The sequence below is a fragment of the Equus przewalskii genome, chromosome 7, assembly GCF_037783145.1.
Source record: "Equus przewalskii isolate Varuska chromosome 7, EquPr2, whole genome shotgun sequence".
NCBI lineage: Eukaryota > Metazoa > Chordata > Mammalia > Perissodactyla > Equidae > Equus > Equus przewalskii.
This window is the reverse complement of record NC_091837.1, coordinates 69,838,204-69,866,114: the sequence shown is the minus strand read 5'-3', so window position 1 is coordinate 69,866,114 and position 27,911 is coordinate 69,838,204. Positions and strand designations below refer to the sequence as shown.

General features: G+C 47.7%; 1 protein-coding gene across 3 annotated transcripts; it reads right to left on the bottom strand.

The window, feature by feature from the left end:
- Positions 1-1,797: 1,797 nt before the first annotated feature.
- Positions 1,798-26,396, bottom strand: LIPG (lipase G, endothelial type). 3 transcript variants are annotated; one of them, XM_070627590.1, is made up of 10 exons: positions 25,863-26,396; positions 21,347-21,528; positions 19,524-19,703; positions 18,231-18,342; positions 13,458-13,679; positions 11,400-11,642; positions 10,373-10,493; positions 9,209-9,427; positions 6,442-6,546; positions 1,798-4,349 (listed from the first exon to the last, which is right to left on the bottom strand). In XM_070627590.1, the coding sequence occupies exons 1-10, from the start codon at positions 26,020-26,022 to the stop codon at positions 4,328-4,330; spliced, it is 1,566 nt and encodes a 521-aa protein (XP_070483691.1). In that variant the 5' UTR covers positions 26,023-26,396; the 3' UTR covers positions 1,798-4,327. The 3 variants fall into 3 exon arrangements, with proteins under 3 accessions (XP_070483691.1, XP_008512915.1, XP_070483692.1); XM_008514693.2 differs by lacking the exon at positions 25,863-26,396 and adding an exon at positions 24,708-25,112; XM_070627591.1 differs by lacking the exon at positions 25,863-26,396 and adding an exon at positions 22,272-25,082.
- Between the last annotated feature and the right edge of the window lie 1,515 nt (positions 26,397-27,911).

The window sequence follows — 27,911 nt, the reverse complement described above, 5'->3', positions numbered from 1 at the left end:
TCAGAAGGATCCTATTTAGCCTAAAGCTCATATGATACTGAGTGACATCCCAGGATTTCTGACTTCAAATTCATTGTTCTTTTCCCAATTCCCTTACTGCCTGTTTAAGCACCTGGTTTCTTGTACCCAACTTCATCCATTCATTTGAAATCTTTTGGGGCCGGCCCGGTGGCACAGTGGTTAAGTTCGGACGTTCTGCCTCAACAGCCCAGGGTTCGCCGGTTCGGATCCCAGGTGTGGACATGGCACCACTTATCCAGCCATGCTGTGGTAGGCGTCCCACATATAAAGTGGAGGAAGATGGGCGTGGATGTTAGCTCAGGGCCAGTCTTCCTCAGCAAAAAGAGGATTGGCGGCAGATGTTAGCTCAGGGCTAATCTTCCTCAAAAGAATAAAAAACAAAAATAAATAGATATCTATTGAACACTTTCTATGTTCCAGACACTAGTCTGCGTTCTAGGGCTGCGGCAGCAAATGAGACAGATAGAAATATCTGCCCTCCTAGAGCTTCCATGGCAGAGGGCCCAGGGTAGCTATGAACACAGATGCAATAACTAAGAAACACTACTTTGGGTAACAATGGCTATTCTAGTAACTACTTGGCATCCATCCTTCCGAGGAGTTCAATGCCTCACTTTGTGTGTAGAGTCAAAGGAGGTCGTGCAGAAGTTGCCGGACTCTGACTAGTGAAGGGGTGGCACTGAATCCCCAAGTCTGACAAGACACGTTGAAGTCACCCAGACTGTGACTCTATCTTTGGGCAATTTCAAAGTTCCTTTACTCTGCCAGATAGATTTCTGCCGTTTCCTCGTCACCTGAATTAGGTTCAGAGCATACTTCTCACTGTCTAACCCAACCCCTCCCCTACTGCCACGATTAACCCTGGTATTTCAAAATGTTCTGGGTGGACATGAAGAGCAGCCACTTTCTACCACCAGAAAGGCCCCCTACAGAGAAGTTTCTTCTCATTTGAAAACATTTTAACGTTTAAGACTAGAAATAAAGTCAAACTGGTGTAATGCATCCTGTTTTATAGCGATAGATCAGTTGAAGATTGCTGAAAATTGACTACAAAATTGAATGATTTAAAAGGTGCCCTGGGTCTATCTCTCTGCCTCTAGGGAATAAAAATTAATTCATGATGAACAGATGGCAAGATCCAATTTCCGTCTTTAGAAAAAGTAATTGGATTTTTAGCTGGGCCCGTGGGCACTCTGAATAAAGACAGGATTTCCCAGCTTCCCATGTGACTACATGACGGATTTCTGGCCAATAGAATGTGGGCAACTTCACAGTCATGCTTTTAAGAGGGAATATGCGCTCCCTTTCCTTTTCTACCTTCCCTTGGGCTGGAAGGGAATCCAGTGGGGGACACTTTGGACTGTGGGGATGAGGGGAACATCCTATGGATGGCACAGCAAAAAGCTAAGAGCCTGGATCCCTCTTGGCTTTATGGAGTGGAACCTCAGTACCAGCTGGGACTTTAACAAAGTAGGGAAATCAATTTCTATCTAGAGTCACTGTTACCTAGGTCCCATGCAACCAAACCTATATCCTCGCTCATGTCCCCCAGTGTTCAGCCAACTTCTTTGTTCTTCCTAACATACACTCTCAGGCGTTTCTACTGTGTTCAAATAATTTTTCTTCTTGTTCTTTAGTGAAAGGAGTTGTTGTCCATTTCCTACCAATAATTAGTATCAAATAGAGAATATACCTTATATTAAAGTAACTCTTTGTCTAGGCTTGAGCAGCCATAATTCTTTCAAATTTTAAGAATTAAGTTGCCAGACCACGGAGAACTTTGTAAATTTTTTTTATTATTTTACTATTAAAAAATGTTAATCTTGAGAACAGTTTAGTGGTTACCAGGGGAAAGGGGGTTGGGTGGTGAGCACAAGGGGTGAAGGGACGCATTTATATGGTAACTGACAAAAAATAACGTACAAGTGAAATTTCACAATGTTACAAACTATTACAACCTCAATAAAAAAATTAATAAAATTTTAAAACGAACCCAATTTGTTTGGGGGCTAGTTATGTAAATCATGGCACACTCATATGATAGAATTTATGAACCTATTTAAAATATTATGTGGACTTATGGTTATTGACATAGAAAGATGTTACATGAAAAAGTCAGGTTATAAAATAGCATATGGAGTATAAAGTCAGTCTACAAAAGAAAGAATATTCATATGTGTGGACATATATTCAGAAAAAAATTGCATTAGACTGTAACCGTGTTCCTATGTAATTAATATAATATGTTAACGTAACTTTAATTCTGAAAAGACACACAAACCGCTAAAAAAATGTTAATCTTCAAATTGGTTAGTCTTAAAAACTAACTGTATATTTGTTTTTATACATTATATACACTTGAAAAATAAATAGTATTCTTAACATTTTTTTTAAAAAAGCATCATCATATACAAATAAGGTCTAAGACCAAATGTATAAATACAGGACCCACCAAGGATTGGATTCCCAAGGCTTCCATGACTAAAAACAGAAGTCAGAAGTAACCAGAATGCACAGCCAATAATACAAGCTTCACTTTGACTAGAAAGCAGTCACAGAAGCAAGAGAAGAAGCCACAAGTGGATGGAGAAAATACCTTGAATTAAGACTTGACTGGTTATGTCTTCTGAAGTTTGGCATTAAATAATGATACAACTTTGGCACAATACAGATTAAAACAATGTCCTTTAAAAATTTAAGTACAAAGAAAATCGCTCTTCCCCCCACCTGACATCATACCTCCTTCCAGATAATCTCATCCATAAAAAGCCCAACCCCTTGGCATAGTCATTGTCCTATAATAAAAGGGTTTATGGTTTTATGGATGGCTCTGAAAACAATTCCTTGTTTGTCACATCTGGGGCATATTGATGGAAAACGGCTGTAGAGGTCTTGATGAAGTTGCAGAGTTGAACATACCACGAACTGTGCTTCCAAGAAATCTGGGTCCTCAGCCTGGCTCCGCTACCGACTTGTATATAATTGTAGGCATGTGGCTGAACCTCACTAGTCTTGGTTTTGTAAAATAGAGATAATAATAGCTGCCCAGCTCACGTCCTGTTGAGAGTCTCTAATTAGGTGATACACATGCAAAAGGATTTCTCAGATTTCATGTCTATTAATTCAAATCAAGATCTCAAATTGGAGGCTTTTCCAAGAGGTTTAACCTAGCAAAGGCACTGGTATTAGAACAAGAGATTCCAAGGAGGAAAAAGCACTGTTTTAAATCTTAGCTCCAGCTCTGTTTGACAGACGCTGATTTCTGCATAAACAGATATGTATAACATATGTAATACCTTCCATCTTCCTAAACAGAAGAGATTTTTCTCCCAAGCAATCATTCGGCAATTGGCCACCTTTCCATCCCCAGCACGTGTGATACGCTGCTCACTACTCTGCTAGTGATCAAACCTGTCACTCTTAGGGGGAACACCCATGTTAACTAAGAAGAAATAGGTAGAAATCACTTAAAGCCTCAGGGTCCCCAACTCTTACGTCCTGTAGCGCTCTCAACGGCCGTCGTGCCTTTCGTCACATATATATTCATGAACTATCTAAACTGGAAGGGGGGCTAGATATCCCACGGCCATTAGGTTCCAAATGAGGAGACAGTTTGGAGAGGTTTACTAATTTGTCTACTGCCACTCACTAGTTCAGTTTAAGTGCTTAATAAACATTTGTTCAATCAAAAAATGAGCAATGGAAAAATAAGAAAGCCAATGATGCATGCTCTAGGGAGTGAGTTGGGGAGCAGGTCGGAATGTCTAAAATGTACCCAGTATTGATCAACGTAGCGCATCGAACCCAAAAAGCAAGGGCATCAGCACCAGCCCAGATCTATTCTCCCCTCTCTGGGTGAACAGGGTCATAGGTCTGCCATCCTGACATGAGTCAGCTCCCAGCAGAAAGACCTCGCACTACGGCTCAAGTCAGGTCAAGCAGCTGACAGGTTTCCACACAGCCACTTCAGAGTGAGAGTTCCTTGTCAGGAAAAACACAGGCTCATCCAGTCACTTAGAAACCAGCCTGGTGTGCACAAGGGGCCTGGGCATCCGGCTGTCTGCACACAGATCTGGAGTGAGAGCTATTCTAGAGCAGCAGCAGGAACAGCAGGGGTAGCAGTGCATGGTCCTCTCCGGGAAGAAGTCCCAGCCATCGTAGGAGGCAAGGTCCTGGGCCCAGCAAGCAGGCTCTTCCGGGTGCCCCAGGACCAAGGCTGAGAGGGGTCCTTCCGTCAGGTGGGTCCTCAGCAGTAACTTTCCTCCGTGTGCTTGGAAGGCGGGGGCAGGGGGCCTGGCTGGCACCTTCAGGGAAGCTCCACAGTTGGGCTGAAAGGAACCGTTGAGAGTGGCGTTGGTTAGCTGGCTTAGCGATCATGCAAGCCTGACTGAGGATGCGCTCTGCTCACCTCAAAACCAAGCTTTCTTATGTACCCGTCAAACTCTTTTACTTGCTTCCCTTTCAGAACAAATAGAAAAGGTCCTGAGGGCTTCTTTCTCCCCCTCCTCCAACAAGCCACAGATTCACTTTGAGAAACACCATGCTGGAGCCCTCTCTGGCTTCCTAGTTCCATACACCTCAGCGCTGGCATTCACATGTTTAGCACAACACTCACTCGCAGCACACACACGCACATAAGCACACGCACACACACAACCGCACGGAGAACTACTAGTGAGTCCTCTTTGCCTTGATCTAGAAAGACAAGAAAGACTGTAGTACGGCAGCAAAGGGACAAGACAGAGTCAGACATCTTGATTCTGGTCTCAGCTACACTAATGCGCTACTGATCCTCCTGGAACCTCAGTTTGCTTATCCGTGAGTAGGTGAACAGTATCCGTGTCAGGAGAGAGAATACTGAAGGTGTAACATATGTCTAGAGAGGTCATGACTTCCTTTGTTAATTTGTTACTCAGGCTCCTACTGTCTTCTGCTCCTTTGAGAGTAAAGGAAAGGATGAGTTGTTTTCTCAAAGAGGTGGTAGGAGGCGAGCTGCATCATTCTCAACTGTTGGGAAGTTCTGGAGCAGAAAAGAACAACTTGTCTTTTAGGATATTTTATCCTAAGAACAGCAATAAGAATGGTAATCCTTCCTTGGCGTGTCCAATCTACACGGCTGTTCTGAGGATCAATGAAGTTAATATATGTGGAAGTACTTGGAAAGGTATACATTTGAATACAAACATAAAGAATTAAAATTACTATTATAGCAGAAAATCATACGAGCCTACACTAGACAGAGTCACTTAATTAGATGGGCAGTTTTCAGAATCCCACAGTCTTGTGATCACTGAACTTGTGGTCATGCTGATGCTTCTGAACAGGAGACAGAGCAGCTGGGACGGAGCCCGGCCCTCAGGGTTGGCAGACGGTTAATCACAGGGGACCCCACATGAGCACAGCTGCTTCATAATTGATACCCAGATGGAGGTGAGGTATTCATCTGAGAAACTGGAACCTACACGCTCAAGAAACAGCACAAGCTTTAGAGTAAACCAACTTGCTGCAAATCCTTATTTGGTCATCACATGCTGGGGGACCTGGACAGAGTGACTTCACCTCCCCAAACCTCAGGTTCCCCACCTGTACACAGGTTAAGAACACCAGCATCATGGGGTTGATGATAAAAGTAAATGAGATAATGTATGGAAGGCACCAAATGCAGGTGGGCACATGCTATGTGTTCGGTGTATGGCAGCAGCATCATTATCCAGTAGCGTGGTTGGGCCAAGAGGGGGGCGCCTCCTCCTCCGCAGGTGTTTAGGCTCAGAGGGTGTGTGATGGATTTCCCTTTTGGATGCACCCACCACCTCACACCATGAGACCAGCCTTCCTCAATTCTGAAATAATGAGACTCCAGCTTGGGGCAATGGGATACTGAAGCATGATGACCCCTTTGTCAGATTCAGTGCCACATACATGAGCAGTTCTGCTTCTCAAAAAACGGAGAATTGCCCACTAATATCAACTCATACAACCTGGGTTCCAGAATACCTAAAAATGGGAGTATACCTTGTGCGTCTCCTTTATGTCCCACTCCACTCAACCTGGTGCCCAGAAGGAAGCTAGGAACCCTGGCATATTCTCACAGCCATGGTCACTAAGGAGTTCAATCTAAGACAGGTGCAAGAGCACCCACCCCAGAGACTTAGTCCCTGAAAGATCTCATTCCAGCAGGACCATGGGCTGTGACAACTATGAAGTGAGGCAGAACAAGAGGCCAAGGGACATTAACAACCTCTGACATCCTACGCATTCCACCGATTCTCTATCTCCTTCCAGCAGAAGGTCAGCTTCATAAAGAAAGGGGTTTTCATCTGTTTTGTTCACTGCTATGTCCCAAGTGCCCAGACCCACATCCAGCACACGCTAGGTGACCCGCAACGTGTACTGCATGAACAGATGAGGAGTCCCGCTTACCTGGTTTCATTTTTCATTCTCCAGCCATCCCGACACTTGTGAAACCAGAGCTCCTGGCCAGGGGATATGCTGGTGTTCTCAAGGTCTTCTGCACAAAAAGTCAATCTAGGAGGAAAAAGAAACCACCAATGTAGCCAAAATTCCATGGGGAGGTAATGGCTGTGCATCAGCCAGAGGGTGCTTTCTGCATCCAAGGTGGAGGGAGCAAGGAGAAAAGAGAAGTTGCCATCATGCCACAGCCTGACGCAAAAACCTTCAGAACTCCCATCGCTACTGCAAGCACTCTAAGCCACGTCTCACTTGGACATCTTCCATAATCTGGCTCACGCAGCCTTTCACCATACCTCTTCCACCTTCTTTGCTCTGTCTATCCCAGAGGCACAGCCTCTCTGAAGCCCCCCTGACTGCCCAAACCCTTGACCTCTCAATTTAACAGAAAAGCACATCCTTATAATGTTGCTTTTGTTGCTATTACTTATTATGGCATGGAGTTAATAATGAATGTTTTGTCTTGGTTTAACACATTATACACTGCCTTGAATTGCTCATGGATTTCTACATCTATGGTGGACTATAAACTCCTCGAATGGAGAAACTCAAGGTACCTCAAGTACAGTGTTCATAAATATCCATGAACAAGGGTAATTGGAATTCATCTTCAAGTCAAAATCAAAGATTCAGCAAATGGACAACCAAGACCACAGAAAGAATCAGGGGTCTCATAACCATTAACTATAACTTACAGCCAAACCATGTGGGCTACCCCAGCCTTGGTTATGGTTAGCATGACTCCATGACCAAGAGATGGATGGGACACCTGACCTTGATGCTGACCCAAAGGACAAAAGACACATTCAGAACAGCTTTAAGAATCTTTACCAGGAAGCCCAAACAGCCCATAAGCATATAAAAAGTTTACCCACCACACTCACAATCAGGAAATGCAAATTAAAACAACAGGTGGTAGTAGTCAATTCTCACCCAACAGAATGGCGAGAATGTTTCAACAAATGTAGATGAGGAGGAGGGGAAAGGAGACCTCTTATTCTGAGGCTAAGATTGAAAACTGGTCCAACCACTCTGGAGAAGGATGTAGTAATACCTAATCAAGTTGGAGGATACATATGCCATAACCCGGTGACTCAACTTTTTAGTATACCTGCCCCAAAGAAGCCCTCACACACGTGCACGAGGAAAATGTACAAGGATATTCATCCCAGCACAATTTGTGACTGCAAAAAGGAAGCAACAACTTCAATATTCACAGAACAATGGTGAAGCTATTCTTTGTACAATAACAGTTTACATAAAGGAGTTAAAGGTGAATAGCTTAGATCTATATGTATTGGGTAAATTTCATAAACGAAGTTGAATGAAAAAAGCAATGTGTTAAGGGATATGGTCGTTCACGTAAACTTCAGAAGAATCGAAAACAATTCTATATGCTGTTTATACATATACAAACAGAAGGACTAAAGGTCTAAGATCACGAAGGCGGAAAACACACTACCACTAGTTAGTGTTGGAAGATGAGTACATTTGGTTTGAAAGGGGAAGAACAGGACAGGAGAAAGGCACAAAGGGGCTTCAATTCTATCTGTCATGTTTTACTTTGTAAAATCCTGTATCTGAAACCCATATGGAAAACTCTTTACCTTTGTTAAGTTTCAGTGGTTTATTATATTTGAAATATGTTATAAAAGGGACCATCTTTCTGCTACCCCACCCACAGGTACAGGCTGCACTTACAAGCGCCAAGAGAAGGAAAAAGACATAATTATCTAGGTCACAGTCTTGGTGCTAACGGTTCCCCAGCTGGTACTCCCCAGTTCACAGGTTTCTAGACCAGAATCACTCAGACAAGGGACCTGAGCCTCCACTCCCCTCGAGGCCAAGCTGTGCCATAGGTGATGGATGGAAACAGGACACGTGAAGAGTTGTGATGGAGAAAATGCCAGATGAGGTACAAAGAGGGTGGAGGCTGCTTCTTCCCATCCCGAGGCTGGCAGTGCCCTCCCAGAGGCCTGCTGGAGGACGTGGTCAAGGAAACCCTCCTCTGTTGACACAGGTCTCCCAGGCTTCCCTGGCTTCTACTTAGAAAGAAGTGGGCTCAGAGAGTCAAGGCACAGTTTTAGGGGCTGATATATAAATGGTCTGGATTTTTCATGCTAGGCGTGGGGCTAAAAGACATGGGGAACCTGCCGTGGTGTAGAGGCATGGCAGAGAGGCTTCTCTTCCTTGACCTTAGGATTCCAGCACATGTCCTTGACTCAGAGCCTCCAAAGGAGAGATATAACGCTCTGAAACCAGGATGCTAGGGAACCCAGGTCCTCCCACAGACCTTATCTGTGGGGGCTCCTGAGACTTGATACTCTGGTTTGCTCTGCTCAGGAGAAAGACTTTCGGTTGCTTGGACCTCAGAGCGAATAAATTAGCAAGGCTGTGCTCCTCCAGAGCCCTGGTCCAGGGAAGCCCCTCTTCCTCCAGCCAACACAGGGCTTGGCAAACAGAACAAGGGCTGGATTCCAGCGCCCGGTTGCCCACCCCTCTCAGCTGAGGGCCTGTGATCTGGGCACAAGGTGCGCAACAGCTGACAGACCCCTGCTCTGGAGCGCACTTTTCCTTGCACCAGTGTTTGAGGTTTTGCCCGCTGCTCTGCATATGGAAGGACTGAAGGTGCACATTTAGCAAAGGGAAGGACGCCACAGAGGCACGCACCTTTGGCTCACCACTGACATGGAGCCAAAAAGGGTCATGAGGCACTTACTTCTGCTGGGTTTCCCCAGACTTGACCCGGATGCGCCTGATATTCAGCTCCCGCTCGGATTTGCGGGGTTGAGACAGGTAGCTGCGAAGCTCCCTCCACAGGCTGTACCAGGACTGAGGTGTCCCCTTCCAGGTGAGTTTAATCTTCAAGAGGTCTCCCAAGTCCTCCTCGGTGTAGACCAGGAAGGAGTTGGTGGCATTCAGCCCGATCTGCTCCACTCTACAAGAGGAGAGAAAAGCCGGTCTCACTCCCCTGCCACCTGGAAAACTTCTGTACCATGTGGGGTGACACTGTGGCAGCACCTGCCCCACAGTGACTGGAGTGAAACAAGCAAGAGGTCCCTCTTCCACACCCTCCATGGCCCCCCTGCAGAACCAGGACAGAAGCTCAGCTGTGTTCCACACGGACAGAACGACAACTCTGCTCACAGCACCCTGACTTCTTATCCTAACCCTTCCAGAGCATCTACCCATTTATGCTACTTCCTGGAGGGACAGGACCAAGAAAGAACAGAAATGAGAAAGCCCAAAGAAGTCGCATCCCCACCCAACACTGTCCTCTTCCTCTCAGCCCTCAGGCATCTGTCTCCCTCAGACTCCTAGCCTCCTCCTGCCTGTCCCTCTCATTTGACCTTTTGGAGGAGCCTGCCTTGCCCCACTTTTGTGCATGTGTGTACAAATCTGGTCTCCCAACTAGACCCTGAGCCCTGAGAGTGATACTTTGATGACATTGCTTTGAAATCCCAACATTACTCAGCACGGTGCTTTGTACTCTGTGAGGGCTCAACAAATACATACAGATTGCTGTGTCCCTCCCACAGATCATTAGAAACGGTCCAGGGATGACGTTTAGGAAGTTCCTAAAGCCTCAGGTGTCAGGCGTTGCCTGAAATGAAATAGCAGTTTCTGCCCAGCTGATCCAGCAGCTTCTCGCATTGCTGATTCATCCCTGGAGCTTCCCTCCCAGAAATGTTCTGAGTCAAGGGCTTAAAGGAGAGTGTACAGTGGGAGACAGGACGGCAGAGTCCAGTGGAACCATCCAGCTCCTCCCCGAGACACTCAGAAGACTCTCTTCTGTACTTGTTCACACATTCCCGCACTCTCTCCCACTCTCAAACCAACTTGTTCTCTGTCCTGAACCCAGCAAGGGAAACTTGTGACTTACATTTCCAAAGGCAGATTCTGGGAGTCGGCGTTGGTGCCATAAAGGGTGACATAAAAGGTGGGCTCAATTTCTCCCATGTACTTGTAGCTGAAGACATGGATTTTCATCTGATAATGGTAAACTGCAAAGACAGCAGGAAAGACATGTGTGAGCCTTGCTTGTCATCTCAGGGCACCCTGACCCAAACTGAGTCACCTAGCACACTGAGTTTTTAGGGACCGACATCCTTTTGGTCCAGCCCAGCCTCTAGTCTCCCTCTGGTCTCATTCTGTCCAGTGACATAAGAGGGCACTGCAGTATAGAAGAAGGAGCTCTGACCTTGGGGTTTGGGGGACTTTTTGGGGATTCTGGCCAACTTTCTAGCTGTGTAACCTTGAATTAAGGACCAAGGTATTAGCCTCTTCAAGCTTCAACTTCCTCATATGTGAAATAATACTCGCAAAACCTTATGGTTTATAACACGTCATAAAAATACAAGATATCATTTTGACCCCTGTTGGTCCTACTTCAGATTATTATGATAATCAAATGAGAAGACAAACATGAAACAGCTTTGAAAAATTAAATGTAAGATAGAAATTTAAGATATTGATATTGTGATCACGGAGTGAGGATTCACATCACCAAAGGAGTCTCCACCTTTTTTATTTTTATTTTTTTGGTGAGGAAGATTGACCCTGAGCTAACATCCATGCCACTCTTTCTCTATTTTGTATGTGGGTTCCCGCCACAGCATGGCTTAACAAGTGTAGGCCTGTGCCTGGGATCCAAACCCACAAACCCTCAGCTGCAGAAGCAGAGCACATGAACTTAACCACTACACCATCGGGCCAGCCCTCCACCATTTATTTTTAAAGATTACCTTCCCCAGGGCAGGCACAACATGATCTGATTTGCAATGATTTGATTAAACTATGCTGGTCACATAGCCCGGGCTGGGATGTGCTCTGTTGTAAAGGTGATATTTAGAAGGAAGGAAAAGACAAAGTCCTCCGCCAGGGCACTGCGGGCTGGGACTGAGGCTCACCTCTGAAAGGCATGCCTGCCCGGGTTTTCAGGTACATTTTGCTGTTCCTCTTGTTCCTCATTTTCTTGGCGTTGTAGCCAATGCTATTACAACGGTTCTTCCGGCAGCTGAGACAGATGCCCTTTTTGAAGCGGTTTGAGTCCGTGCACTGGAAGGCAAAGCTCGGCTTGTCCTGATTCACCAGGGAGTCGACAAACAGGTGTACTGCACGCTCATGCTCACATTGCACCCCCTCTGCAATTGCTGGAGGACAGAGAGACAGAGAACACATAGGACGAAGTGCCGCTCGATGACTCGCCCACTCGCTCAATAAGTACTGTACACCTCATCAGTAAAAACGACTTCTATTGTTACTGTTAGCATTCTTCTGTGTGTCGTTCTTAATGCACGCCCAGTGATGTGCTAGGCTCCCATCAGGATGTAGAAGAATTGACAGCCCTTCCTGCTGCCTAACTGCTTTCTCTCCAGGTGGGAAGACAGCACTAATACACACAAAGAATGAAGAGCAAGAGAGTACATATAACAAGCACTGAATAGTGTGATGGAGACCAGTTGTGCAGGAGGAGTCACTAACTCCTAAGAGAGTTGTACAGTCACAAAATGCTGGAAATGGGTCAGATGCTAAACACCACCTAGTCCAGGGCTCAGCAAGTGATGGCTTGCAGGCTAGCCCTGTTTTGGTAAATAAAGTTTTATCGGCACACAGCCATGCTCATTTGTTTACCCATTGTCTGTGGCTGCTCCCACGTTACAACAGCAGAGCAGAGGGGTCGAAACAGAGACTATAGGACCTGCAAAGCATAAAATATTTACTAGCTGCTCCTTTAGGAAAATGCTTGCCAACCCCTTTCAGGTCCAATCCTTTCAGTTAAAGATTATGGCCCAAAGAGCCATAGAGGTGAAGTAATTTGCTTAGGGTCACATAGTCAGTTGGTTATGAAGTTAGGAGTATAGTCTGGGTTTTCTGGCCCGTGGTACATCATTATTTCTTGTAACCAGAGGCTAAAGCCAATAGTTCAAGTAAATCCTTGGACAGTAAGAAAAATTTAGCAAAGCCACCCCCATCCTTTCCTCACTAACAGCATCAGCCTTAAGAAACACCATCATCTGATCTCCCGAGGCAGGGCTGACCTCCCCTTGCATGGACCTCCGAGCCCTAAAGGGGCTATTTGGATATTATCGCGTGGGGAGAGGGCACCAGTCTTAAGAGTGGGTGACAGAGTGGGACATCCAAAGGGCAGAGCCTCAAAGTAGAGTTGACCGGGCCAAGACTTAGAAATGCTGCCAGGATGCAAGGCAATGAGCAAATGAAAAACCCAGAAAGGGACTGGTCACTGGGGCCACACATCACTTTCAGCAGCAAATTCAGTTCAGCCCAAGTCTGCTGGGAACAAGCTCAGGCACTCAGTAGATTTCAGAAGAGAAATCATAAGTGAATGGAGAAAGCGTCTTGGTTTTACTTCTTCAAAATGTTACAAAAAATAAAATCATAGTGCATCCATACTAACGACTATTATACAGCCTTTAAAAGGAATAAGGTAAATAGATCTATGTGCTCTGATGTTTAAGAATGTCCATAATATGTATTACGTCTGAAAAAGGAAAGTTGCAGAACAATGTGATTTTGAAAAATATAATCACTCACACACATAACACACATACACACACACACACAAATAAATTTGCAAAGAAAAAAGACTGGAAGGATACAAGCAAATTGTTCACATCAGCTGCCTCTGAAGAGTGGAAGTAGGAGCGGAGTGGGAGGTGAGGGGGATTTTCACTTTTTCCTTTATGCAATTTCATATTGCTTGATTTTTTTCCCCAACAAACATGTATTCCTTTTGTTATAAAAAGAAAGTAATCCATAATAACTGTAACCTCAAAGCAGGAGAAAGCAGAGCAGAGACCGCAGGAAGGCTGTTAACAGGCTTGTAGAATGAACGGCACTAAGGTGGGAATGATAAAATGGATGTTGCTAGTACATCAGCTCTGGCTGATTGAGGAGATGTGATAACTGAGTCAAACCTCCACATGAAGCAGAATATAGGAACTCACTTCCATACGCAATTGAGCCGAAGAGATCATTGAGCCCACAGCCAGGCTGGAAGTCACCTCCGTTGGGGTAGATGTCGATGTGGCCCACAGGCATCTGAATCCCGATGCTCAAACCAAAGGAACGTGTGTAGGTGTGGAGGACATCCACAAAGTCTGCATCATCAGGGGACAGCCTCTTGTGGATGTCCACCCCTTCAAACATGGGCCCAGCAGGATCCAAACCTACAGCAGAAGGGGGAGCCAAGATGGACCGTCATGTGCACCAAGTCAACGAGTCTTGATTTAAAGTTAAGTCGGCGTGTACAGAATGAAGACATCCCGGCACTGTGAATCCTGAACAGCGTGGTGCCTGCTGTAGAGGAACTTTCTTCTGAAGGCTTCAGCTGTCCTGACAACTCAGCTGACTCAGTCAACTAGCCACAAGGCTCACGTAACAAGTGGATGCGAGGAACCATGGACTGTCAGCACTGGAGCGGTTCGACAAAGAATGGGGGCTGGCTGAAACTAAGCCATTCACCCCATTTATTCTGCCACTGAGAGCCTTCCACAGCCTTAATGTTAGCAGAAGGTTTACAGAATAACTAAGCTACCTACATCTTCCGGAGGGAAGACTCAGTGTCCCCAAACTGAGCTATCTATATTTGGACTTACTCTTCCCCTTCCTTTAGTTATGAATCAGGCCCAGGGATGGAATGGCAAGAGAGGGGGGTACCCCAGATACTCTGAGAATCCACATCCCAGGCCTCCAGGATTCCTCTATTCTGCAGCCACAAGGAGAAAACCTTTTTGCCTGCAAACTTACTGTATTGAACAGGCAGGCAGCGCTGTAGAGAGCACTGGTTCTCACATTTGAAACAGCACAAATATCACTGGAGAGCTTGCTAACAATTCAAATCCCATTGTGCAGCTATAAAAAAAAAAACTCTGCAAGGAGACACAAGCCCCAGGGTACCTGTGTGTATGTGTCGGGAGAGAGGGCAGAGAAGGGCACTAGGCAGATAGTGGCAACAACAAGAGAGACTTTCACCTTCTTTTAATTTTGGAACCATGTGAATGCAAAACCCTTGAAAAAAGATTGCAAAGCATAAAATGCAGATTCCCTGATACCCTAGAGATTCTGATTGGTAGGTCTGGTGTGGAGCCTGAAAATATGTATTTATTCCCCAGGTGATCCTCAAAGTACGTGGTCTGTGAACCGGATTCTGAAAAATTTCTCCATGTTTCAGTATCATCTGTAAAATGAAATTTCAATGTCTTAAGTCATGCGGTTCATGTGAGATATTAAGAGATGAAGTGCTTGTCGATGTAAAATCTCACTACTATTGCCAAGCCAAAGTAATTATAGGAAGCAAATTCACCGCAACCTAGGAGGCCTTTGCCCTATAGACACAGGGAGGAGACCTGGAGAAAGTTACCAAGAAAATATGTGCCGCAGAGGGGATCTGTTTAGTCTAGAACAGTGGTTCTCAGCTGAGACTGATGTTGCTCCTACGGGCATTTGGCAACGTCTGGAGACAATTTTAGTCAACACAACTCAGGGGATGGAAGGTGGAAGCTACCAGCATCCAGAGAGTAGAGGCCAGGGATGCTGGTAAACATCTTACAATGCTCAGGTCAGCTCTCACACAAAGCAGTAGCTGGCCCAAAATATGAATAGCGCCAAGGCTGAGAAACCTTGACCTAGGAACACCACGCTAGGGAGGAGATATGACCAAGAACAGAGTCGTCAAAGGAGGAGCTGGGTAATGGAACTGTGCTCCCCACATCCCGGAGCACATTGTGAGGCTTGAGAGGGGTGATTTTAGGATAAACAAAAGCCGGAGCTATTGTCTGGAGTGGACAGCAGCTTGTGGAACTCACGACTCATGAGAACTGATAGAAATTGAGCCTCTAAATAGTTTCCAAAAGAAGTTTAGAAAAATGTATGTGTGATGGAGGCAGAAAGGGAGCCCAAGCTGCTTGGGGGCTCATTCCCAGCCCAGGACCCAAAAGAAAGATGGCACAAAAGCAGTGTCCTCCCAGAATAGCCCACAATGACTCTTTTTAGAGGCTGCAAGGACCCCAGTACTGACACAGGCAGCCTCTCCCTGCCTCTCACTATGTCCCCTGGAGGGAAAAAAAAGAAGAACATTCTGCTTTGCAACCAATACAAGAGAGGAGCTCTTGGCTCGGTGTGAACAAAGGTCTCCACCAGACGGTCAGTGCCATGGAAACCAGGCCGTGCTGGAGGAACGCAGGCGGCTGATGGAGCTGCTCGACAGGCCGGCTGACAGGCAGGCTGAGCCTTCACCCACCCAGCCTGACCCGGCCCGAGGCATAGCCAGGGCCCACAGACTCTGGGGAAAAGTTGCACAATTTTCTTTTTCTAACTAGGAATGGGAGGGAGAACTTATCCCCTCCAAAAAAAAAGAGAAGATGGAAAACCACCCCTTCTTCCATGCAATTAGACTCCTCCAAAGGTGCTGTGTTCAACAAATGGAATACACACACGCACGCACACCTGTGCACACACATAAACACACAGGAAAGCCTCTGCAATCTGGCCTCGCAGGGCAGAGCCTACTCTGCCTGAGGAGAGGCAGCATGCTGCAGTGGCTAGGTGCAGGTTCTGGAATCTGAATCCTGGCTCTGCTACTTAGGGCACAAGATATTGGGCCCATTATTTAAGCACTGAGTCCTAATTTCCCCATCTGTAAAATGAAGCCAAACAGACCCCAGCTGCTATGTGGCTTAGAGACAGCCAAGAGTACCTATCACACATTAGGTACTTGACACTAGGTGGCATCTAGCCCAGAGGCTGCAGAAGGGACATTTAATTCATACTTCTTGAATGAATGAATCTGCTTGCTTATTTTTTTTATAACTAGACACAGCTTCAACTAGGAATACAGGACCTCTCTGCTAGTACATTGCAGAATTCCCTCAAAAAAATAAGAAGGTAAATCCTAGCAAACCCCAGTCCACAGCTCTCTGATCCAAGTAAGACAGGGATTCAGGTATCTGCTGCAGGTCCCAGGCTAAGGACCCCCTGCTGGCCTCTGCACAGCAGCATCACCGACCTCAGGACCCCACACAAGCTGCAGTCTCTGTTCCTCTTACCAGTCAGGACCACCAAGCCCCTGGGAAGTCTGAGGGGAGAGGAGAGGGCACAAGCCTCCCCCATCAGACATGCACAACAGCATGCATCAGAGCAGCCAAATACCCTCCGAGGTGCTGCTTGGCAACTGGACAGAGGCCACTCCTTCCTGTCAAGTTCACCCCAGGCCCCCGCTCCACCGTGAAAGGCCAGAGAGAAGGGGCTGTGCTCAGGACATGCGGGCCCCCAGGCTCCACGCAGACAGCATGGAGCACTGATTAGCATTCCGCCAGCAAAGCCTGCATCTCAGCAGCTCCCACTCCAACAGGCAAGGGGAAAGAACTGGAACGCTCCTCACTAGCCCCACCTCATTTCAGATTTAGAAATAGGGAAAGGAAGGATCTGCAGCTTGTCCTTGTTGCCAATGACAGCCTGGGCCCTGGTGCTCTGGCAGGGGCCTTGTGTGCGCTGCGGTTTGAACACAGCTGGCCTGGCTCTGAAACATCTTGCCTCTCACTGAGGGCTGGGAGGAGGTGCTAAGACAATAGAACCCAGAGCGGCTTAAGGCTGAACAGCTTTGTACCGGCAATGGGTTAAGAAGCAGTCATGTGTGGCCACATAATCACTGCCCACTTAACAGCTCAGGCCCCACAGCCTGGTAACCAAAAGTAAAGCTCTCAAGCTACGCTGAATCAAACAGTTGGTTCTAAAGGAGTGTGTGTGTGTGTGTGTGTGGCAGAGGCAGAATTTAAACTGGATCGCACTCCTTCTTTTCCCTTGAGGTCCTGGAGTATCACAGGTAGAGACTGGAAGTGAGCCTCAGAGGTTTGTAGGCCATGGCTCCACCCCAGTACTGCCCCTTAGTTGTTAGCTGTTTGCCCCCGGGGGTGTTGCAGCCACTCACTCACCACCGTGGCCCAGGTTCATTTCCCGGTCAGGAAACCACACCACCCATCTATTGGTTGTCCTACAGTGGCGGCTGCTTGTTGCTGTGATGCTGAAAGCTACGCCACAGGGATTTCAAATACCAGCAGGGTCCCCCATGGTGGATGGGTTTCAGTGGAACTTACAGACTAAGACACACTAGGAAGAAGGACCTGGTCACCCACTTCTGAAAAAATTGGCCATGAAAACTCTCTGAATAGCAGCAGAGCATTGTGTGATGCAGCGCTGGAAGGTGAAAGGATGGCGCAAAAAGAGGGCAGGTTCCTCTCTGCTGTCCACAGGGTTGCTAGGAGTCAGAATTGACTCCACAGTACTAACAAAACCCTGGGTGTTTCCTCACCTGTTGGATTAGACCAGTGGTTTTCAAACTGTGTTCCGTGGTGCTCTGGGACCCTGAGATTCCCCCGGAGAAAAGGAAGGACCAAAGAGCAAGGCTGACACTACCCACCTACACCCAGCTTTGACCAGAACACCCCTTCTATTTCATATATTGGGGTCCTAAACAAGTTTTTTGAATAAAAACTTTATTCAGAAGTTCTATATCAAAACTTTATGTTTTATTCAAAACTTTATATAAAAGTTTTTTGAATAAAGTTTTGTGACTAAAAAGAACATTTGAAAAGCTCTGGATATTCTCCAGGTTTCTTCCAAAGCTAACCCTCTATGGCTCACTCACGCTGGCTCAGAAAAGCCAAGTGACCTCCCCCGAGAGAGCCCAGGGCCCAGCTGTCAGTGGAGACAGCCACGCTTACCCGTGATTCTGCCCACCGTGCCTTTCACGAAGTTGCCAGCGTACCCAGCCACATGAGCTCCAAGGCTGTAGCCGATCAAGTGAACGTTCCGGAGAGAAAAACCATCTTTCCCCTGCAGGAAGTCACAAAAGAGCGTGAGTCAAGAGTGTGGTTCCGAGCCCCCAGGATCACCAACAATTCAGCCATTCCACCACAAAGAGGAGGAGACACAGGCGCTGGGGGCAGAGGCCTTCCAGGGCATGGCTGGCATTGCTGGCAATGGAACATAGCCAGGTAAAGGGAGGTCAAAAGAGTGGGTGGCACTTCAAATGCCGAGTGCTGGGGACAGAGTGGAGGCTGTGATTATAAGCTGCGTACCTGACCCTTCCCCTACATGCTTCAGTTCTTTCTGGCAGTATCTAAGTGGGGCAGGGGTGGCAGGGTGGAGGTCAAAGCCACAGACTCACTGGACACTAAGTGCCAGCCACAGCCCACAGCAGCATGCTCCTTGCCTGCCCTCTTAGGCCCAGGAGCTGCCCACTCCTCCCCACAAGCCTGCCCAGGACCCCAGAGCTAAAGCATCCTATCCTGACAGGGCATTAGCTAGCAAGGGGTGAGGAGGTGGAAATTTGACACCACGGCTCAGGAACCGAGCTTTACAAAACAATCTAGGCAAAGGATTGAGGGACCGCTCCAGAATCCTGAATTCTGCCAGAATCCATCAGATTCCATGGGCTTTTGCTTCTAGAAGGTCAGGCTGGAATTGCCCAGAATTGCCCAGATGATTGGGTCACTTTGCCAGTGTACCCCTGCCTCAGGTTAAGTCCTCTGATCTCAGGCAAATCATTGACCTATGAAAAGTAAATTTTAGACGTCCAGATCTGTTTTCCACACTTAATATTTTATGCAAAGCAGTAGGCTGCATTCGTTTGAATCAACCCCCTCCCCACCCTCAGGACAGCCACCTCTCAGAAGCAAGAGCAGACTTCCATAGGGATTTCAGATTACAAGCTGGTCCTGGCTCCTGACCACTCCCAACCAAAGGGCATTAGCAAGTAATGACCCATAAGGCAAATTTTCTTCCTGCAAATAAAGTAACAGGAAAAATCCAGAGACAGATCAATAATTGAAAAGCTTTCTAAAAGTCCCAACTTTCAAGAATTTCAAGTAACACTTGATTCAGTAAAAAATTGAATCCCAAAGATATTCACAGACTCCTGACGTTCTCTGTAACAGTCTGACCTGTATTTCTCAAGAAGCTTCAGGTTGGAGATCCTGCTCATGAGAGGAGATGACTCCCTTTCATCTCATTACCTGCAACCAGTCCAGCATCCTTGCGACATCATGTCCCACCACCCTTGTATTATTGACAGCGTCTCGGTAAAGCTGGTGAGCCAGGGGGAGCCAGTCAACCACCACTACATTGGCTTCTTTCTCTCTTGTCTGTAGGGCTGACACGAGTTTGTACAGCCAGCGTTCAAACAGGCCGCTCATCTGCAGAGAAAACAGGCCATTTTTTAAAAATTCTTCTTCCAGCCTTCAGAATTCTTTTCATGAATATGGAATTCAGCTCCATGACCCTCTCCCCAGCCGATTCACACTGGCTGCTCAGGGAGCACACATCTGCATGTGAGCAGGGCCAGCCACAGGCAGGATTGCTGCCCAGGTGTTTGTCTTCCATTGCTCTTTACATCTCCAGTTTTTCCCATCAAAACTTTCATAGCTGGTGTCCTCTGCTGCTGCCCCCCTGTCTGATAGGGACACTATGAGATAAGCATTGGTGGCAATACTGGCCTGAGGTTAGCCTGAGTCTCTGTCACAGTCAGGCAAGTAGTGGCCTGGTCCATCATTCAAAGGTAGCTGGGGAGGGTTGCCCTGGAGAATCAGCTCCTCTCTTGGAGATGCAGGGAGTTGCTGTCTCCCAGGCAAACGCAGAGTTAACAAATGACCCCTTCCCACAACCCATCTCTGCCATCCATTTTGACCCCAGAGTAGGGAAGATCTGTTCCTGGAATCCCAAATTAGAACTCAGAACACATTTTCCCACAGAAACCAAGTAGAAGCAGTGACTAGGTCCAGTTGTAAGCCTATCCACAAGCACATCATTAGATAAATAGATTTTCTGTGCCTGGCCTGGGAACCCAAACACCATTTACAATCTTGCTTCTATGGGAAACTGCTGCTCCAAGTTCCAAATAGATTACAAAAGAACTTTCCGGAATGCAACCCATTTGTGAGTTGCAGGCAGTCTGTATTTGCATTTTGACAGGGGGCCTCCAAAAGGTTCAAATGCATGATTCTAATTGTAGGCTGTGAGATGAGGATAGACGGACAGGCCCTTAACCATCTCTTCAATCACATTAGGTAGGTAAGCGCCTACCCACCCCTTTGTCCCCCCGGGCCTGACCCCAACAGTTGGTGACAGACCTAAAGACCCAGAAAGCATGTAACGGATATGAATTTCTCATCATTAAGAGGAGGAATGTCCCCTCCCAATTAGTCCAGGCAGAAACCTGTTCGCTTAATAGTGCCATTTTCCTACAGACTGTCATTATATGAATGAATAATTCCCTTGCTGGTCAAAAGCTTCAGAAGCCAGCGTTAAAGCCCTTTTTGTTGAAGTTTGTCATGGGCCTTTCACCATGAATTGTTCAGCTAGGGCATACAAAGAGCCCCAATGCCTTTAACCGGAGCCATCTCTATGCAAACAGGAGGGCACCATGCCAGCAATCCAGGCCAGCTGGCTCCTCATAGACTCTCGGAGCCAGTCAAGTTGCTTCAGTTCAGCTCAGCTCTTACGGAGAGATGGCCCCCCGTGAGGCAGAGGTTGACCAATGTAATTAAGTGTAATTAGAGGGGTCCTTAAGAGCCAGTGGAGCAAGGCTGCTGCCCTCAGGAGAGCCACTTTCTGAAAGCCCGCTGCGTGCCAGCATTAAATACCACTCTGCTGGAGGCCAGGTTGCCCCCTCAGCCAAGGGCCCGTGACATTCTTCACAGCCATCTGAAATACAAGCAGCCCTCAAGAAAAGAAGGGGAGAGAGAGTGGAACCTGGAAGCACCGGTATTCTTTTTAATTGACCAAAACAAAGGCAACCAAATCTTGTGTAAAGCTATAGGGCTCCCTCCCCCAGGCTCACCGTCCAGCCATGAATGATGAAAAAGGTTTTGGCTGTCATATTGAAGCCACAGTCTTCCAGGGGCTGGTCACGGCCAAGAGAAAGGTCGCATCCTTCGTGCTTTTGGTCCTCAGAGATGACAAGGCTAAACTTCACAGATGGTTTGGCAGCAGGCTGTACATCCCTGGATTTGTGGGGTTCATCTGGGGAGACAGAACAGGGCGTGGGTGCATCTAGCGGCTTGAGCGGTGAGAGACCTTGGGTCTAGTTCTAGTTCAACCTTGAGCAAATTACTTAACCTTTCTGGGTTTCAGTTTTCACATCTGCTGAATGTTTCCTCCTCACCCCCTAGAGGAGCTGCAAAGATATTATAAAAGTTTCATCTCATCTATTTAAGAGTATTAATTAGTCACTAGTATCAATCACTGTGACTTTGAAATAAATAGGTCTTGTTTGCTTTTCTTTCTTCTTCCCTATCAAAATGAGTTCTCTTTCTTTTCCTCAAGTTAATACGTTTAGAGTATAGGTCCCCAGTTCTTTTCCTGAAATGCTTGGGACCAGGTGAGTTTCAGAATTCAGAAATTTTCAGATTTTAGAAAGGCATCATGGTACATATACCATGTATATGCATTATGGTGCATACCATATACCCAGCGGGGTTTGGAGCTCCTCATTTGTCAAACACACTAATGTTTCTGCAGGGAAACCCATGACTACTCACTCTCCAGGGCAAAAGTAAAGATTATAAATAGCCTCCTGATCATTCAGTTCAGTTTTTCCTGCCAAATGAGTTCAAGTCAGGTAAGGCCAGGTCTTACTGCCAAACAAGTTACCAAACAAATTTTCTGATTTTGAAAGATTTTGGATTTTGGAATTGGAGGCGAGAAGTTCGACCTATTATACAATGGGCTTCCCCTAGAATTCCCATCTTGATTCCAGCACTTACTCCAAAGGCCTCAGGCATCCTCAGTTCTCCTCAGAGTGCCAGACATGTGCCAGGCATCCTTCTAGTTTGTTAAATAAATAACTGAAGCCATGAAGAAACTCCTAAGAGCAGTAAAACCGCTCCTTCTAACTCCGCTGTTCACACACAGTGCCGTCTAGGGGATGGCCCTGCTCCCAAAACACAGCCGAGGTCACTGATGGTCCCTACGGCCTTTTAACACGAGGCTCTGTCATCACCACACTATTTCGGACGGCTGTAAATGAACCTCATCCTGCACGCTTCCAACCAGCCCGGAAACCATCCTCTGATAACGAGCCAGGAAATTAGAAGATCAAACTCTCCTATCACCCAGAAATCAAGGGAAAAGATAGCAAATGACCATCCCAGGAGCTTAATTTCTCCCAGAGTTAAGAAGCAAATGTAATCATTGAAAGAGAGACCAAAGCAGTGGAGACGGTGGTGGTGAAGGGGGCAAGGGGAGGAAGAGAACGCACCAGGTGTAAAAAGGATAGGGTTCCAAAAATGCAGCCAAATACACACAAGCAGCACTCGGTCATTAAAGCAAGAACAAAAGCCCCACCTGGCAGAAATTTGAACCATGGACATAACTAGTTTGACAACTCTTCAATGTCCACCCGGATAGCTACACGCAGAGACCAGATGGGGAAGTCTAGGAGAGAAGGAAAAGGAGTCTGCTGGCTTTCTGGGACAGGTTTGTGGATAAACCCACGTATGGACATAAAAGTTTCACCTTAGCATCTGGCCTCCTCTGACCCCAGAGCTCTCTAGCTTCAGTCCCATTGCTTCCAGCCTGGGTCACTTCAACCTCTGGGACTTTAGGATTGTTCTTCACCCAGATATCCTCATGGCTCTCACCTCTCACCTCACTCAATGGTCAATTTCTCAGTGAGGGAAACCCAACCACAGATGAAACCTGTACCACCTTCTCCCACCAGCACTCCGGACCTTCCTCCTGTGTTTTATTTTTCTCCATAACACGGAACACCGTTTCCGTATTTTAACTAGTTTACTGTCTGTCTTCCCACCCCTGAAATGTAAGCTCCATGAAGGCAGGGGTTTTCATCCGCTCGTTCACTGCTATATTCCCCTACTCCTAGAAGAGTGACTGGCACTAAGCAGACACACAATAAATATTTTCTAAATGAATGAAATGGCCCACAAATACTCAGAATCACAGAACATAGAAGTCAGAAGGAACGTTAGCATTTTACAGCAGAGGAACCAGAGATGCAGCCTACTCCAGGTCACTCTTCCGTTAGCACTCGACTTGGCAACATGCTGAGTAAAGCGAGGCTTTCCATTCATTCAAATGAACCCTCCAAATGCACACAAGCTGAACCTGGATCAACATTATTTGGCCCAACCTCAGCAGAATAGTAGAAGATGAAATAATGGGGTATGCTTTAGGGGCTCCATGCTCTCCCCTGCTTAACTGACTTGGTTCTCCCACTGAGTAACACTACCCTCACCCTCTAGGGGCAGGCTTCTTCCAATGGAAGAAATTGCCCTACAGAACTTAGAAGAAGGAAAAGCTAGGAGCTAGCAGGAGAAAGATGAAGAAAAGTAGAAAGAGGAAAGCGGGCAGTTAGAAAAATTGTTGGAAGGGCCAGCCCCATGGCCAAGCGGTTAAGTTTGCGCACTCCGCTTCGCCGGCCCAGAGTTTCACGAGTTTGGATCCTGGGCGCAGACATGGCACTGCTCATCAAGCCATGCTGAGGCAGCGTCCCAAATGCCACAGCTAGGTGGACCTAAAACCGGGATATACAACTATGTATTGGGAGGCTTTGGGGAGAAGAAGAAAAAGGAAAAGAAGATTGGCAACGGTTGTTAGCTCAGGTGCCAATCTTAAAAAAAAAAAGTGTTGGGGAGGAGACTGGCAACCTGCAGGAATAAGCCCAGCAGCTTCTGGGCACAAGTTACTCACTAAATGGTCCCTACAAGCATAATCAAACCAGAGCCAGCTACCCTGCCACCTTAACTTTCGAAACGCCTACCCCAAATTTAAAAGCAGGGGCACCAAGCGACAGAGCTCTTTCTAACAACATTCTCGCCTCAAAAACCTCCAGCTCCAAAGACGAGGATAAGGTTGAAGAGCGGCCGGCAGCCAACTCGGCTGACTGGACAGCCCAGATTAAGGGAACCACATAATGGAAAGGGGTGGAGCGAGAGCGAGCGCGGGCGAGCACACCCGCCAGCCTACGGCCTCTTGGATGCCTCGCTAGGGATGCCCTGGTCAGAAGCGCCGAAGAACAAGTGAACTGCAAGGCTGATTAGGAGCAGAAAATGGACAGCGCAGCGGGAAAGGAAGGAGGATCTCGCAGAAAGGAGGATGGACGGAAGTAAGAGTCGACAAGACAGAGGGGGCCCGGCACAGAAAAGAAGTGGGAAGGGGTAAATAAAAAAAGTGCACGTTACCTTCCAGCCCGCCCTCTGGACCAAGGGGTGCGGGGCCTCCCGCGGCAAAGCAACAATAGACGCTCCAGAGGCAGAGCAGAAGAATGGAGTTTCTCATCCTTCTCCGCCACACCCCCTCCCGCGAAACAGGACTTTAAAAAAAAAAAAAAAAAAACCCTCTAGGGATTTCCAGCAGTCCAAGCTGGTAAGATGAGAAGTAGGCAGCCTTCTCTGAACCAGAGTGTTGGGCTTAGACAGTTGAAGGCGGAGATGACGGAAAAGGAAAACTCGGCTAAACTGAGCCGCGGGATGCTGGGGAAGAGTGTGAAGTGGCTTGAACCAGAACCAGATCTACCCTCACCCGTGCCGCCTGCCCGGGAAGCCAGGGCTAGACACTGTCACACCGGAGAGGTAGTTTTTTAAAGTATCGGAGTCATCTGACCCATCGCCAGATGGTTATTTGCATAATTTATTCCCATCTCTGGAATCTGATTGGTCACACCTTCGCTGACGCCCAAACCGAGACTCCCGAAAGTTTGAATGAAAGCGCCGCACACCCACCGCGTGGACGCTCGCCACGCGCAGCCTCGCTGCTTCCTGCGCCTGCTCGGCCGGCGGCCACGCTCCCGCTGCCCTACTTCCTCCTAGTGCAGGTTCCCGGACCCCAGAGTCTCCGCTTGCCCCTGCTGCCCCAAAGCGGGGACCTTACCCCGAAATCCTGCGCCAGCTGGAGACTGGATGCCTGGAGAAGAAAGGTTATCCTCTCCAAGGCGCAAAGCCAGCCCCGCGCCCAAAATGATCTCTCCTCTCCCCGGGCCGAGGGTGTGGATGGGGGAGAGGCACCTGGTCACCCTTTTGGTTCTTCTCTTCTCCCTCTCCTCCCACCCAGCGAGGCTCGTGACAGGTGCAGACCACGCGACCGGACTATAACCCTGTAGAGCTGAGCGGCTGTGGGCTGTGGCCCGGGTTTCAGAATCGCACAGACCCTTCTCGGAGTCCTCGCTCCGGCACTGGCTGCAAAACTCCTGGCAAGCCACCCAGCTTCTCCAAGGCCGTTCCCTCGTTCTCAGTACGCGGGTGATAACAGTCCTACCGCTTAGGGACGTGGGGGAAATTAGGCGATAAGGTCGTACAGCGCTTAGTGCGGCGCCCGCCACGTGGTAGGCGCTCTCTTACCTTGGGAGTGGAGGACTAGAGCAATACCAGGCGACACTCCCCAAAGGGAACAGTGAGCCGAGCTTGAGGGTCTCAGACGCGTGACCGGCGCCGAGTCTCGGCCGACGCGCGCAACTACCTGTTGCGTGGAATTAAGCAGCTTCTTCCTCTCCCGCAACATTTTTTCCCTCCTCTCTTTCCCTGTATTGATCCGCGTCCCTGCTCCTCCCTCGGGTGCCGGCTCCAGCTCCACCCGCGGGACCCCGGGACCCAGGGCCGCGAGCGCTGGGGACCTTGGCCCAGAATCCGCGTCTGGCGCAGGGAAGCCGGAGCCGAGCCCCGGGCACCCGCCAGGGGGCGGCCGGGATAACCGAGGGGCGGATGCTCCTCAACAGCTCCTGGGGACGCGGAGCGGGTGGGCTGAGCACCGCCATCCCGCCTCGTTCCAGCCAGCCAGAGCTGGCTCTGCCACGCTGCACCTTTGACCGCGAGTAACCCCGCCGCCGGGAACCCGTCCCGCTCCTGCCTGGGGAGGAAAACCGCCCGAGAAGCCCCACGCCCCTTCCTCCCCGGTGTCGGGGCCCCAGCCTGGGAGATCTGGGTGGGGAAACCAATCTGGAGGAACAGGTCCTGTTCCGACTGATATGCGTTACTTTTGTTACTCCAGCTGCCAGCGGAGCACGTTTTGTCCCTCTGGCGTGCTGTAATTCATTAAGGAGAGGCAGGCTGGCTTTATTTTTTTAGCATAAAACTGAATGCACTTTGTGGGATGGTAAAGGGTACCCCCAAATATGTTGCTTCCATCCCCTTCCTGCTCTTTTTCTCCATTGGCAAACTATCCAGACATAAACCAGGTGTTATCTCCATTTTACAGACGGGAAAACTGAATCATGGGGACAGGCTGGGGATTTGAGGAAAGTCTGGATAACCAGGTCTCTCTCTTCCGCTCTCGGTTTGATTTAGCCAGTTGACCTCTAAATATGAGCCCTTGGGAACCACGTCTCAGTCTCTTCAGTAACCTGTAAGCCAAAAATCCCTTTTTCTGCTGAGTTGCTCAAAGCCATAGTCCCTAGAACCTTAACTGAACAGTGTGAAGGGTGTGTCTTGGGGGCCTTTGTCACAAGTGAGACCCCCCAGGGGAGCTAGATATTCTGGCAAAGTTGGTTATTCTACCTGAGAGAGAGACAGAAAAAAAAAAAAAACAGATTCGATAAAATCAACATGCATTTTTTTAACTGCCAAGGCTTTGAAACCATTTAAATGTTATTGCTGGTTGGTTAGAGTGCCCTCCTGTGTCTCTCTCTATTAAAACATCATGAGAACTTCCAAAGGACATAAGGAAATTACAAACACAGCATTAGAGTAGTGTATAAGATCAACTGTTTGTTATACTTCATACTTTGCAGAACAACCACAAGGAGATCTGGGGAACCTCCTGTGTGGAGGAAGTCTCTGCCTGGGGAGTTTCCGCAGAACCTTCTGTTTGTGTTGCAGTCAAAATTTCAGCATCTCAGGCTATACTAGGAAAGGACTGTGATCATTCTTTTTGGCCGCCCATCCTCTGAAGACACCTTCCTGTGTTAGAGGAATGCATCCCCCTTGCATGAGAGGAGACCACTTTCCACTACAGAAGCTGAAAAGCAAACACACACCTTTCCAGCCTCCCTTGCAGCTAGAGTTCCTGATTTAAACTCAGCCAATCAAACTCTGAGTTGAAGCTAGTGAGTCTAGAAGCTCAGAGCCACTCTACTCTGCCCAGCAGAGCAGCAGAGGAGCAGCCAGCTCTGGTTCTCTGGGGCAGCATTGGGCATTGCAGTCTGCCTGAGTGTTACCTTCCAAGCCTGGTTCCTTTGCCCTGCAGAGATTCAGATTGCTGCCTATTGTGCTTTTAATGAGTTCCTCTTCTGCATAAATGAGCCAAAGACTGTGTTGCTTACAATCAAGAAGATGACCTAATCACCAGATGCTTATTGAGCAGCTACTGGGGTAAAACACTAGGCTGAGCACCCTAAGGAATGTTCAGGAGACCATCCCTGCTCTCACAGACACAACATAGAAAGTTAAAATTGC

What these genes read in the sequence shown, in the direction of transcription:
- LIPG (XM_070627590.1), bottom strand. Translation starts at nt 26,022, where the DNA reads ATGTTGCGGGAGAGGAAGAAGCTGCTTAATTCCACGCAACAGGTAGTT. An exon ending in CACGGTGGGCAGAATCACGG is followed by an intron (nt 13,680 to 18,230) that starts GTAAGCGTGGCT and finishes CTTCTGCTGTAG; the next exon opens with GTTTGGATCCTGCTGGGCCC. An exon ending in AGAATGAAAAATGAAACCAG is followed by an intron (nt 4,350 to 6,441) that starts GTAAGCGGGACT and finishes GGTTCCTTTCAG; the next exon opens with CCCAACTGTGGAGCTTCCCT.